We start from the raw sequence: 13568 nt of genomic DNA, 5'->3' as shown, positions 1-13568 counted from the left end.
TTCCCCCCTTCTTTAGCCAATTGATTTTTTTATTTTATTTTGATCGATTTATGGCATATCGGTAAATTGAAATTTTAATTAGAGAGCAATGAAGACAGAAATAAATTTTTCATTTCTGTCTTAATTGCTCTCTAATTAGAATTTCCACTTGCCAATATGTCATAAACTTAGATAAGAATACATCCCAGCGGCGATGAAAATAAGAACACTGAACCTGTAATTAAAAATCATTAGATAAATGTGACCGGATCTTTATTATTTTGAGTACCTACCAAAAATCCTGAGTCCCAAGATTCTGCAATCCACATTTTACACCAAGTAGGAACGAAAATCTTGGGGGGCTCCTCCATTCTTGCTTACTCGTTGGTTCGTTCATATGTCAAAGGGGGGAGCCTGTACCACACATTAATTTGAAATGCAAATCCCCCCTTCGTCGAAAGTGTCGCTGCCATCTTCAATCGTCGTCTCGGTCAAAAAATATCGCAGCCAGCGTCGTCTAGTTGTCGGAGGAACGCACGAATGGGGGAGAAAACACTCGGCGACAACGGCACGGCTTGCTTCGTTCGACCGATACGGAAAAACAAACCAACAACCAACAACCGGCTTACTTTGGTTTGTGCTTTGTTGTGTTTTTTCCTCTCTCTCTCTCATGGCGGTCGTGTTGTTTGGTCTCAACTCTTTCGAATCAGTGTGTTTGTGAGATAGTACTACACCAACGAACGAGAAACGAGAAAGAACGAACGGAACGAACGGTGGATGACGCACATGCAAGGTCGTTGCGTACAAATCCAACATATCTGAAGGTCGTCCCGGTTGCACCAATACACGACAACAGCGTATTCTGACTGTGCTGTGAATCGGAAAAGCGTATGTGGCGGAATGTGTTGAGGCGAGCGAGTGAGGTTGTTGGCGGTGTGTTGGTGTTGGCTTGTTGGAAGTGCTGTTGTGATGTGAGAACACAACTAATAAGACGACGACGACATCGTTTCTTCGGTTTGTTCGGGTCTTTTCTTGGTTCCGTCCGATGGATTAGGAGGACACTGGCGCTGGCAAAGCGGATGTGCAACTTGTTTCGTTCATTTTGTGTGGTTCTTACAACGTGTGTTTTAACGGTAGGTTAAAAGGGTTCTCAAAACCAGAGGGGAGGGTCGTTTGATTGGCTTGGGAGCAGTGTAGCCGCGTAGCAATTATCACTCGACACTCGACCTTGACTGGCCTTTGGGTTGTCTGATTCGAATTGCTTTCTAATAGGAAAAAAATAACAGCATCAACAACACACACCAATATGTATCTATATGAATGGGATTGAGAGATGGCTAAAATTTCCGTTTGTTCTGCTTCTTTCTTTCTTTGCAGATGTGATATCCGCTTCCAGATTTTTTTTTATCACAGCCACCTGCGATTGATACACGCGTGCCTGCATGTGTATGTGTTCGCCTATGTGTGGATTAGCAAGAAAAGCGAAGAAAAGTTCAGAAAATGACCTCAACGGAGTCGCGAGGGAACGTCTCCGTGACGACGATCAACTGCGAGAACGACGGTAACTTTAATCCGGGCGGAAGTAGCAGCAGCAGTAGCATCAGTAGTAATAGCAGTAGCAACAGCAACAGTAGCAACAACACTCCGAGTGCCACCGGTGGCGGAAATGGCAGCGGAGGAGCGATTTTCGGCAATGTTGGTATCCGAATAACAGTGCCAAAAATGGAAGAATCGGATGAGTCTGATACGGAACTTTCCAATATTGAAAAGACGGCAAAGGTGAGCATGCGAGAAGATCGAGGAAAAGGACTTCCCCGGCCGATGTCCTGGGAGGGCGAACTGTCGGAATCGGAAGCCATGATAATTGACAATGAAAACAGCTCGAGTGGAATCCCGAAATCGGAACCGCTGGTAGTGACGAAGGAAGAGCCCTCGGGACCTGGCATCACGGAACCCCTAGCACTAACTGCAAACCACAGCAGCAGTGGCAGTCCCATTCCAAACCGATCCATCAAACCGGAAGTGGACATCCCACTGATCACTAGTAATCACAGCAGCGTCTCTTCCAGCTATATCAATTCCATTCCAACCAGCAACAGTAGCAGTAGTAGCATTAACTCTAAGAAACTTCCGGACATCATAAATCTTAAGTACGAGCACAGCGTCGCGGACAATCCTCCGGTAGCCCACTCGCCGCTCCTGGTTCGCTCAAAAACAACACTCCTCCCGGCCAACCCGAGTCCGGATTCCGCCATTCACTCGGTCTATACCCACAGCTCACCGAGCCAATCCCCTCTAACATCCCGACATGCCCCCTACACTCCCTCGCTGAGCCGGAACAACAGCGATGCATCACACAGCAGCTGTTACTCGTACAGTTCCGAGTTCAGCCCAACGCATTCGCCCATCCAGGGTCGGCACAATATGTTCTCCGGCCCGGGATCGGCCGGCGGCTACAACGGATCACCCCTGCATCACTCAGTATTATACAAACCGATGCTGGACAACGAGCAAGCCTTAAAACTTACCACCGGCCAGGAAGAATCGATCTTCGACGGGGACCACCTTCCATCTCCGGGAATCTCCCGGCAGCAGCTTATCAATAGGTAAATATCCCTGGAAAATTCATCAACAAAACTTCCATTTATCGTTTTTTTATTTTTCACTTCCAGTCCATGTCCCATCTGCGGAGACAAGATATCCGGCTTCCACTACGGTATCTTTTCGTGCGAATCGTGCAAGGGCTTCTTCAAGCGAACCGTGCAGAACCGGAAGAACTACGTGTGCCTTAGGGGGGCGGCCTGCCCGGTCACGATCGCCACCCGGAAGAAGTGTCCGGCCTGCCGGTTCGAGAAGTGCCTTCAGAAGGGGATGAAGCTCGAAGGTGAGACTTTCTTCCCTGATTATTTTTTTTAATCTGAGTTTACTCTATTTTAAATGACTTTAACTTTAGTCCTAGTACATATTTCATTAAGAAAATGAGACTAACAGGAAAGTTTAATCTGAAATCTGAATCTGAAATTTAAATCTCAAATCTGAATCTGAATCTTAGTCTGATCTGAAATCTAAAATCTTAATCTGAATCTGAAATCTGAATCCGAATCTGAAATTAAAATCTGAATCCTTAAATTTTAAATCTGAAATCTGAATCTGAAATGTGAATCTGAAATCTGAATCCGAAATCTGAATCTGAAATCTGAATCTGAATCTGAATTCTGAATCTGAAATCTGAAATCTGAATCTGAAATCTGAATCTGAAATCTGAATCTGAAATCTGAATCTGAAATCTGAATCTGAAATCTGAATCTGAAATCTGAATCTGAAATCTGAATCTGAAATCTGAATCTGAAATCTGAATCTGAAATCTGAATCTGAAATCTGAATCTGAAATTTGAATCTGAAATCTGAATCTGAAATCTGAATCTGAAATCTGAATCTGAAATCTGAATCTGAAATCTGAATCTGAAATCTGAATCTGAAATCTGAATCTGAGACCTGAATCTGAAATCTGAATCTGAAATCTGAATCTTAAATTTGAATCTGAAATCTGAATCTGAAATCTGAATCTGAAATCTGAATCTGAAATCTGAAATCTGAATCTGAAATCTGAATCTAAAATCTGAATCTGAATCTGAAATCTGAACCTGAAATCTGAATCTGAAATCTGAATCTGAAATCTAGTTCTGAAATTTGAATCTTAAATTTGAATCGGAAATCTGAATCTGAAATCTGAATCTGAATTATGAATCTGAAATCTTTAATTTATCGACCGTATCGGTGAAAAGTGATATCCTTTTTAGTAGGGACATCTTAAGATTATGAATTTTTTTAGATGGATAGAACGTTAGATGAAATGAGAGGTGGTGAAAAACCCCGGCTGTAACGAACGTGATGATGACAAACTGAGAAGACTATACATCGATAGATGCGTTTCTGAGTTAAAGGGGGCTTATCTGAGCGATCACATGTCATCTTTTTCTTCGTTCGCACTGCAAGTTTTCCCTCTTGTGGGGCTAACCACGCTTAGCCTACTAATGTGTGGTGGAAGATTCAACTCTATCTGTATCTTCCACTTCATCGTCGTAGGCCCGTGCTGAACGAAAATTTTATATGTGATGATAATTCCTCTAAATAAGTTCTACCTGCTCATTTTCACCATCTTTCATTTCATCTAACGTTCTATCCATCTATAAAAAAAAAATCATAATCTTAAGATCTCCCTCCTAAAAAGGACATCACTTTTCACCGATAAGGTCGATTTATCGAAGTAACAAACATAAATTACGGTGATTAACCTTTTCATAGAATCTGAATCTGAATCTTAAAATTTATCTTGTAAAATTATTCAGCTATCCGCGAGGATCGGACTAGGGGAGGCCGCTCGACGTACCAGTGCTCGTACACCATCCCAGGCAACATTCTCGGATCGCAGACGCTGGCCGGCTTGGGTGGTCCGGATGGCGGCGGTGGCAACAGTGGAGCGGGATACGGTGGTGGCTATTCGGTCAACTCACAGCGTGGCCTGGGTCCGTTCGGGGGTCCCGGTGGCATCAGTGCCGGCCTAGCGGGTCTAGCTGGCCAGCAGCTTAAGATCGAATCACCCAGCGACATCAACAGCAATTCGTCCCATTCGATTGGGCACGATAGCTTGTCGTCGGGCGCCTTGAAGAACAATAGACCAGGCATTCCACAGCTTTTACAGGTGAGTTCTTTTTAAAACTGACCCTTTCCTAATTGATCTGAACTTCGTTTAATTTTTTAAACAGGAAATAATGGACGTGGAGCATTTGTGGCAGTACAATGCAACGGAACTGGCCAGACTGAATCAACCTGCTCCACCGGTCAGTGCGGCGGCCATCGCCGCCAATCCGCTCCTGTCCAGCGCGGGCATCTCGAGCGAAAGCAGTCCGGATCTCATCGCCAATCTGTGCAACATTGCCGACCATCGGTTGTACAAGATCGTCAAGTGGTGCAAGAGTTTGCCGCTTTTCAAAAATATTACCGTATGTGTTCTCTCGATCAACTTTCTTTAGAAGGGATATTTTTAAATTTGTTTCTAAATTGTAGATCGACGATCAAATTTGTCTGCTGATCAACTCTTGGTGTGAGCTGTTGCTGTTCTCCTGCTGCTTCCGTTCGATGGCAACACCGGGGGAAATCAAGATTTCGCTTGGTAAATCGATCACGCTGGAACAGGCTAAGCACAGTGGTTTACAGGTTTGTTTGTTTGTTTGTAAAATACATAAACTTCGGACCAGTTAGACCTGCAATCCCTTCTTTTTAGACCTGCATCGAACGAATGCTCAATCTCACGGATCACCTGAGGCGCCTTCGGGTCGACCGGTACGAGTACGTGGCGATGAAGGTGATCGTGCTGCTCTCGTCGGATACCTCCGAGCTGAAGGAATCGGAGAAGGTTCGGGCGAGCCAGGAGAAGGCGTTGCAGGCGCTGCAAGCCTACACCCTGGTGCACTATCCGGAGATGCCGGCCAAGTTCGGGGAGCTGCTGCTGCGGATCCCGGAACTGCAACGGACTTGTCAGGTGAGTTTTCATTGATCGTGATTACGAGTCTTCTCTGAACTGGCGCTCAATCGACCTCATTGATATGTGGATACTGGAAAGGTCCGTTATACCAGCGATTGTTAACATCGACCTTTTTATTGATTGGGACAATAATTTTTCAGAACGCTGCAATCTTATTTTTCCCGAATATGCCTTTCTTTATCAACTTTTTTTTTTATTCAGTGGACTGATCACTTCCGTTTTGAGTGTTGTAACGCCAACACACGCATCGAACAATCTATAGTCCACATCGTGCTTCAGTATTTCCAGGTCTTGGCACTACCCACGTCCTGGAACCACTGAAAGGAAGAATGCCAAAAATCATGAATGGCAGGATCGCCAATGTGGCGTCCTGCTGTTCTACTCCAGTGATGTCAACCTTCCAGATTTTGAATGGATCTTAAAGAATTGTTGGTCAGACATTTTTTAGGTTTACGAACTTCCGGACTTGCATTTCTTCCACACCTTTGAGTTTGGACATGATTTTTTTTACAAAACAATCAAAATTCAAAATATTTGTGGCAAGATGTTTCGGATAGTAGTTCATACACAGCATCATTTTCATAAAAACAGTTGGCATCTATGCTCTACTTTAGTTTGCTCGCACAACTGACCACATCAATAGCTTGATACTGAAACCATTCGTTGCTTGCAACGCCATATTTGAACAAATTGGGACTTCTGCTATAAGCGACCCAAATGTTATTAAAAATTCGTTAGAGTTGGAATTGACTGCTACCAAAAAATAGATGAGATTTCTTCTGAAAAAAAGCACTCTTGTTAGCTTGTTATAAAGTCGTTGAAAAGCTCTAAATTTCCGAAATCTTATCGATATTTTAGGTTAAGCTTTAGATTTGGCCAATCTCAAGAATGAACTTAAAAAAAGTAAAAAAAAAAAATGCACTTCGTCTAAACATGTGCATTTAATGAGTCTGTCGTAATCATGACTGAAAATATGAAAAAGCCCTAGAGGACTTCTAAATTTTTCCTTGGTTTGAGATTTCTTTTCCATCAAAAATGAAAACCAAATTTTATTTAGATACTGAGACTTCTTCTGTAACAAGAAAATGTTAGAAAAAAATTCTAGTAACTGCCTTTGGCGGATTCTCTTAAAAATGGGGCGACTCCTCTTATACGCACGCACCGGACCATATTCGTCGCATTCATTGCACGACGCTCTCGTCCATGTTGCAGCTATACCAGTGGCTCCAGTCCATCGATCTTCCATGATTTCTAGTTCGACGACCTTCAACTGGCCTTTAGGTACGACGACCTTCAAATTGGTTCCTGGTCCGTCGACCTTTCATGATCCCTGATCCGACGACTTCCATCTGACTTCTGGTCTTGACTCCCTTGCTGCGGCTCTAAGCTTTCTCCTTCGCCTCGATGCCTTTTTTGAGGCCTGCGCCTCCCAGTGGTTCCAGCCCGACGACCTACACTTGATTTTCTGGTCCGACGATCTTTCAAAGCGCCGGCTTGACGACCTTCCGTGGCACCCCGATTGCGAGTCCACCACTGATTCCTGGTTCGACGACCACCACCTGGTTCTCGACTTGACGACATTCCATGATACCAGCCCGCCAACCTCCATGGCTTTTGGTACGACGACCTACCAGTAAATCTGTAACTTCTGTTTGAAGAAAATTACATTTACTTGGGTTAAGTTTCTAATTGTAGTGTCTGAGACGTTCAAAAACCTTGTTTAAATTGTTCAAATGATGTTTAGTAGAACATCCTATGACAATAATGTCATCAATGTATATGAAAGCATGTTCAGGCGTCATTCCCGCCATAGCTATTGTCATCATACGCTGAAAACTGTTTGGACTGATATTGAGCCCAAATGGCATTCGCGTATACTGATAGTAGCCTGACCTTGTTGAGAACGCTGTAAATTTACGTGATTCTTGCGAAAGTGGAATTTGATGGAATCCTGACATCAGATCTTGGTAGAAACAGCCGACTCATCCTCCTTGGTTTATAGGTCATTTTGAGTTGATGCCTATGCGCCGCCGTTGTTACGTGCCCCCCACAACGTAATCTGTCTCCTCAGCAGCCTGTACCAGACCACAGCAATCGCAACTCGAATGGATAGTAGTAGCAGCTGCTGCAGGCAACAACAACAGAAAATGTATCTCAGCAGCAGCAGTCTGTTCCAGACCTTTCAGCAACAACAAAGTTTTAAACAGCAAGGCAGCAATTCAACTTCCGCAACAGTCCGTACCAGACCTCACCAGGAACAACAACACCCACAGCAGCAACAATTAACTCCAACAGCATCAATTCTATGACGCAAAACCAAAAAGATCCACTACGGTAACCGTCATCAAAAAAACCAACTCTCGTGGTGATTTTCTATCACACCGAAGCAAGCGATAAAGTAAGTGCCGATCCGCTTCTCGCCAGAGTCAATCGAAAATGATTTTCCGACTCACGTCTCACTCGTACCCAGAGATGCCAATGTGTCTGATTTTTCCGGTTTGCCTGATTTTTCGAGGCTCTGCCTGATAACCTGATAAGACATGGAATTTCCCTGATTTTTTCAAATATGCCTGTTTTTTTTTTTTAAATTTGATGATAAATGGGTAGTAAGGAGCTGGATTAGGTACCATTGCTGAAGTTTGTTTGGACTTCTTTTTTTTCTCGTCGCCACTGTAACGTATTCACTTTTATAGAAACTACTGAACTAACTGAACTGTACGCTATTACAGTTTATAAGGATATCAAGTAGTAGGTTTTTCTAAGTTTTAATAAAACACACGCTTTTTAGATTGCCTCCACCTTTACTGATGGCTAGACTAAGAGTCATCTTCTATGATCATCTTTATTCTTTTCTTGTTCGAATTCTCTCTTGAGATAGTTCTCGCTTAACTTAAAATATTTACAATTGCATGTGTGATACCACAAACTTGAGTAAATTCAATTAACATACTACTACCATCATTTTATCTAATATAATCTTAGAAATCCGGAACTTATATTGACATTAAAAAATTAATTTTGGAAACATGTACAAAATTTAAAAAATCTGTGAAATCTTTGAATATTCATAAAATTCTGTGTTGTATTATAAAGATTCTGTGTTGAAAACTTCCTCAAAATTCTGTGAAACTACAGATTTTTCTGTGATATTGGCTACCTTGCCTCGTGGGCCTCATAGAAATTCTTGTGGTAACCAGGGGCGGGATTATGGAACACGAAACAATCGAGTTTCGTTCGATTCGACCGACTTTGTCGATCTTGAACGAGCTCGATTCGAATGGAACGTTTCGAGATAATCTACTACCCGGTTTACTCGAAATCTAGTACGTTAAAATTTTTACTCGAACGAGATACGTAATATTGTGAATTTAAATAAAAAATTTAGAAACGTCGCTGGTGAACCGGCAACAAAACTCAGGCTTCCGAAAATCTAGTACTTCACTTTTCTTTGTCGGAAGTCGGAAGTCCGGACTTCCGAAGTAAAATTTATTCCTGGCGCTATTATACCAATTCTAATTCGATTCGAGTAAAACTCGAAACGAGTATCTCGAATCGAATAGGATTCATAATTTCACCCCAGATGCTCTAATATGTGATGTGAGCCTACTAGGTTGAATAGTTCTTCTGAATCAAAGCAATCGGAAGATGCCCTTCAATTCAACCACAGTACCGAATCTTTCGATTGCTTTGATTCATCAGATCTTATGAATATAAGATTATGATTTTCGTTTATTTTATTCTAATTTTCAATTAGTAAATTAAGTTTAAGTTTTGAAAACAATCTTACATTTATTTTATGTCGTTTTTTTTCAAAATTTCAGGTCGGCAAGGAAATGTTGACGATAAAACCGAAGGACGGCGAGGAACCCTCCTTCAATTTGCTGATGGAACTGCTCCGTGGTGAACACTAGAAAAACAAAAAATCATTCGACATTCTACAGATCGTGCCTCATAGAACAAAAACAACAGACAGCGTTAGTTAGAAGAACGACTCTAACTAGCGTTTAGAACAATAGTTTCCTTTCCTTGGGTCTTGGGCTGGTGTTTGTGGGAATTCCCTAAAATCGCCCTAGCATGTAGACCACTCACCGTTGATTGGTTGGAAGGAAACTCTCAACGAAAAAGGCGCGGGATCGCCTTTTGATGATTTATAAGATCAACCCACAACACATACACACATTCACTAAACAAAAGGACAAAAATCTTCCCTTAAAACAATCGTACTTGCATCACAGAAACACTAAACCAACAAAAAAAAGTAGAACACCACGTGTAAGAGTTCCTTGATTCCCCGGAAAATCTAGCCAGGCTCAACTCAAACCACTCACTCAAATTCTCTGAGCTCTCTTTAAAGGAGCCTGGCTTTTCTGCTTCCTTTGAAAAACTAAATGCCCCCCCCCCCTTCCAGAAAAAAAGGGGCGGAACTTTCAACACGCCTAATAATCAAAATAACAGCAACCGTAAAACAGAACCCTTCTTAAGAAAATGTGATTTTTGTAGTACTCTTTCCTTATAAGCATATAGGAAAACCAGCAGATAATGTTCTATGTTTAATTGGATTATTTTTTTATTTTATTTTAAGCGAGTGTGCCGCACCCACACAGTGAGAAAAGATGCAAAGCAAGCAAACGAGAAGAATCAAAAGTAAGCGCAAGCACACACACACACAGAGTAGGATTTAAGTTTGAAACCGTTCAGTCCCTTCATTGTTAGTAGAGTGTAGTAGAGCGTAAGTAAAAACAATAGAAAGAGAGAGAGCGAGAGAGCGTGGTTTATTTTAAACTCTGTTTATATGATTACGTTTTATTTTTAATAATGATGAATTTTTATTTTTTTCTCTCGTCCTCATTATATTATATCGGAATCGATTTTATTATTGCAGTAGTAGATTTTAAATCGATCGTTTGGAGTAAGATTTGTTTTTATAATTTATATATTTCGTGTAATTTGTAGTAGTAAATCTTGTTCTAAATGTTATATCGGTTTCTGTGTTGTTCAATACAAAACCATTTTCAAGCTTCCACTAGTTTTTATCGCTCATTGAAATCAGCAAATGTTTTCCTTTCAGAAAGTTGAAAAAGCTTCAGATCGTTTTTGTTCTTCTGTGTCCATTTTTCAATCGAATCATTTTTTGGGAAAATTGTTTGATTTTTTCTGTCTCGTGTTGTTGCAATTTTAAGCAATACGGAGACTTTGTTTCAACATTTTTCAATACTAGCAAATTTCGTTGTTTTTTCTAACATATAATGATTGATACATCGAGGTTTAAAACTTTTGGAATACTTTTCAACCTCTCAACTGTTTATGTAGAACATCATCCACTTGTTTGACATTTACACTCTCCTGATCGATATAACGCGCTTATATTTGAATATCTTGGAGAGAAGATGAGAAGGAGCGGAATTTTTATGCGATGGAATCTTTCTAAGCGGGAAACCGAACAATCTAAAACCCGAACAGAAAAATGTGCCTTTTCTGAAAAAATTAAATAAAAAACAAAACATCAACAACCAGAACAAGCTGAAGAGATAAGCTTACTGAAGAGAAACATTTTTCGTCTAGTTTGTAAGAATATTTTATGAAAATGAAAAAATGTTTAGGAGGTGTAAGCGAACCTCAAAGAAAAATCACAACTAAAAATGTTGACGATTTCCCAAGCGAACAAAAATCAAACCTCTAGGAAATCTTCAATAACGTAAATAAGAAAAGGCATATGACTGAACTTTTTAGTCTAGTGTTTAGTTAACAATAGAATAATATATACAACAACATGTGTAGTGAAAAACAGAAGCAGATGAAGAACGAGGAGGAGAGAATCAATAGCAAGAGCGCTAACATTTGTAAATAAGATCACAACAGAGTAACGTTTTTTGAGTCGAGTTTTTTCGGAAAATCTGAATCTTTGATAGTTGCAATATACAAACGAACCCCAGGAGGAGAAACTTAGAAAAAAATAGAATCCTATGGACAACAGTCGTCGATAGGTAAGGAGTACATTTAATTGGATGGAGATGCAAAGTCTATTGTTTTCTTTTATGTTTTTATACTTATATACTTTTTGCCAGAGAGTGCAATAGTTTTTCGTTTATCAATTTTTCCCCTTAAAGAAGGAAGAAGCTTGCAAACATCTTCTTTGTTCCGCTTCGTTTAAAATGGCAGTGTGTTTTTCGAGGGCATTTGCATAGTTTGAGTTTGCGAGACTATCCAATAGATCCAAACCAATCCCAAACAATTGAGTAAATAAGATTTCTGTCTAGTTGTACTTTCGAAAACAATTATATTATTTAAAAACATGGTATGGTGTAAATATCATTTCAAATGAATGCGCAGTAAACGAAAAAAGTTATTGCTGAAATATAAAAACTTAACAATTAATCCGAGTTTTCCAAGAAAATGGAAGTATGTGATGATTCAAGCGTAGAAGTAAGAAGTACTCTTAATTAAATTAGTTTAAAGAAGATCAAAAGTAAAAAAAACGAATCTATAAAACCGAGAACATCTAGCAAAATATACAGCTACTTAAGCATCGAACAATGAGAGAAAAAATAATATGAAAAAACTCACGTTGACCATCATTATTGGCTTCACGTTAAAAATATGAAAAACAAAAATGCAACAACATATTAAAAAATCGAAGAAAATTTCAGTATTTCTAGGAACGTAATTTCTTTACCCGATTATTTGTTTCTTTATTCGTCTTACTTACAGCGAGACAGACAGACAGATAGCATTGTTGAAATTAAAGCTGGAAATTGTTTTAAATAACCTAACCTAATTTGTTGCCGATAAGTTTTACAGAAAATCACGGGAAGTTAAAAAAAACTCAAGAAATAGACAAACAAAACTAAACGATAAAAGAAAAGGAAAAAAGCTGTACTTAATCGATGTTTTCCCTTAAAACATACACATGTAAAACGATACCTAGTTTGTCTATTGACTGTTTTCGACTTTTTGGATCGAACGAACAAGTTTTACGTTGTTTGTGGCTAGACCTTCGCATTCACGTACTTCTAAATATTGTTATGTTCATCTAGAGGGAAAAAAAACCATCCAATCGCGAATATTCCGTTTGAAAAAAAAACATAAAACCACAACCTTTCACAGTTCAGTTCATTGTGTTTTTGTGGGTGGCAGGCAGTTACCGAACAACAACGGACTGAGTAGATGAAAACCATTTTTTTGTGAACGGTATTTTGAATCTGCTACCCCTCGCAACTGGACGAATAGGTACACATAGTCTCTTCAACAAACATAAAGAAGGAAAATTGGCCATTGCAGCAGATAAGGGAACAAACTTGAATTATTGAAAAAAAAACGCAGAAATAATAATTGAAAAAAATGAACGAATAAAATATCAGTTTATAACGTAAAAGTGACTAAATGTCATTTATCCGAACGGCCCTTGTTTTTTTTTTCTTTTCTCAACCTTTTTTTTCTCTTTTTATATTGACCATAGGTCCGGAATTTCGAAAACCTCAAACTGCTCCGAAAATGGTCACGGAAATTTCGGAGAAAACATCAGAGGACAACATCTTCATTGGCGTTTCCCAGGGCAGCAACGTAGGGACGCTTCAGTTCAACAGGTATGTATATGAACGAATGAGCTTGATTTACAATGCAATCAATATTGACGTTCGAATCTTTTCTGAGAAAATTTTCAAAGAAGACGTGTAATGGTCTGAAACTGAAAAATCTTTCAAAGCAGTTTCAGTCAAATTATTTATGACGTAACATTTGATCTCAATGATTCATACTTTTTAACATTGCTGGAGGAAAGAAAAAATTGGTGGAATTATGAAGGTTCGGTTGAGACGACACAGATTTTCACGCTTCTTCAGTAGACTAAACTAGAATAATAAAAATCCTTATATTTGACGCGGCACCCCTCCAATATTGGTGTTTTCAGGTGGAAATGGCTAAAATATGTTTTTAGTAAGCTACGCAGCTTAGAATTGCAAAATTCCTAGTTCAAACTATGAGGTACAAGTTTGTAGAAGATTGTTGTGCAGTACGAAGAATAATTTAGGGAAAGATTCGTGGAGCT

General features: G+C 39.9%; 1 protein-coding gene across 1 annotated transcript; it reads left to right on the top strand.

Moving 5' to 3' along the window:
* The first annotated feature begins 937 nt into the window (after nt 1–937).
* LOC129745521 (nuclear hormone receptor FTZ-F1 beta-like) lies at nt 938–12885 on the top strand. Its single transcript, XM_055738632.1, has 8 exons — nt 938–1112; nt 1357–2585; nt 2652–2863; nt 4329–4681; nt 4746–4982; nt 5047–5196; nt 5264–5521; nt 9346–12885. Exons 2-8 carry the CDS (start codon nt 1480–1482, stop codon nt 9433–9435), a joined length of 2406 nt encoding a protein of 801 aa, XP_055594607.1. The 5' UTR covers nt 938–1112; nt 1357–1479; the 3' UTR covers nt 9436–12885.
* The last annotated feature ends 683 nt before the right edge of the window (nt 12886–13568 follow it).

This window comes from Uranotaenia lowii, chromosome 2 (assembly GCF_029784155.1).
Source record: "Uranotaenia lowii strain MFRU-FL chromosome 2, ASM2978415v1, whole genome shotgun sequence".
Lineage (NCBI taxonomy): Eukaryota > Metazoa > Arthropoda > Insecta > Diptera > Culicidae > Uranotaenia > Uranotaenia lowii.
This window is presented reverse-complemented; position numbering and strand designations above follow the sequence as displayed.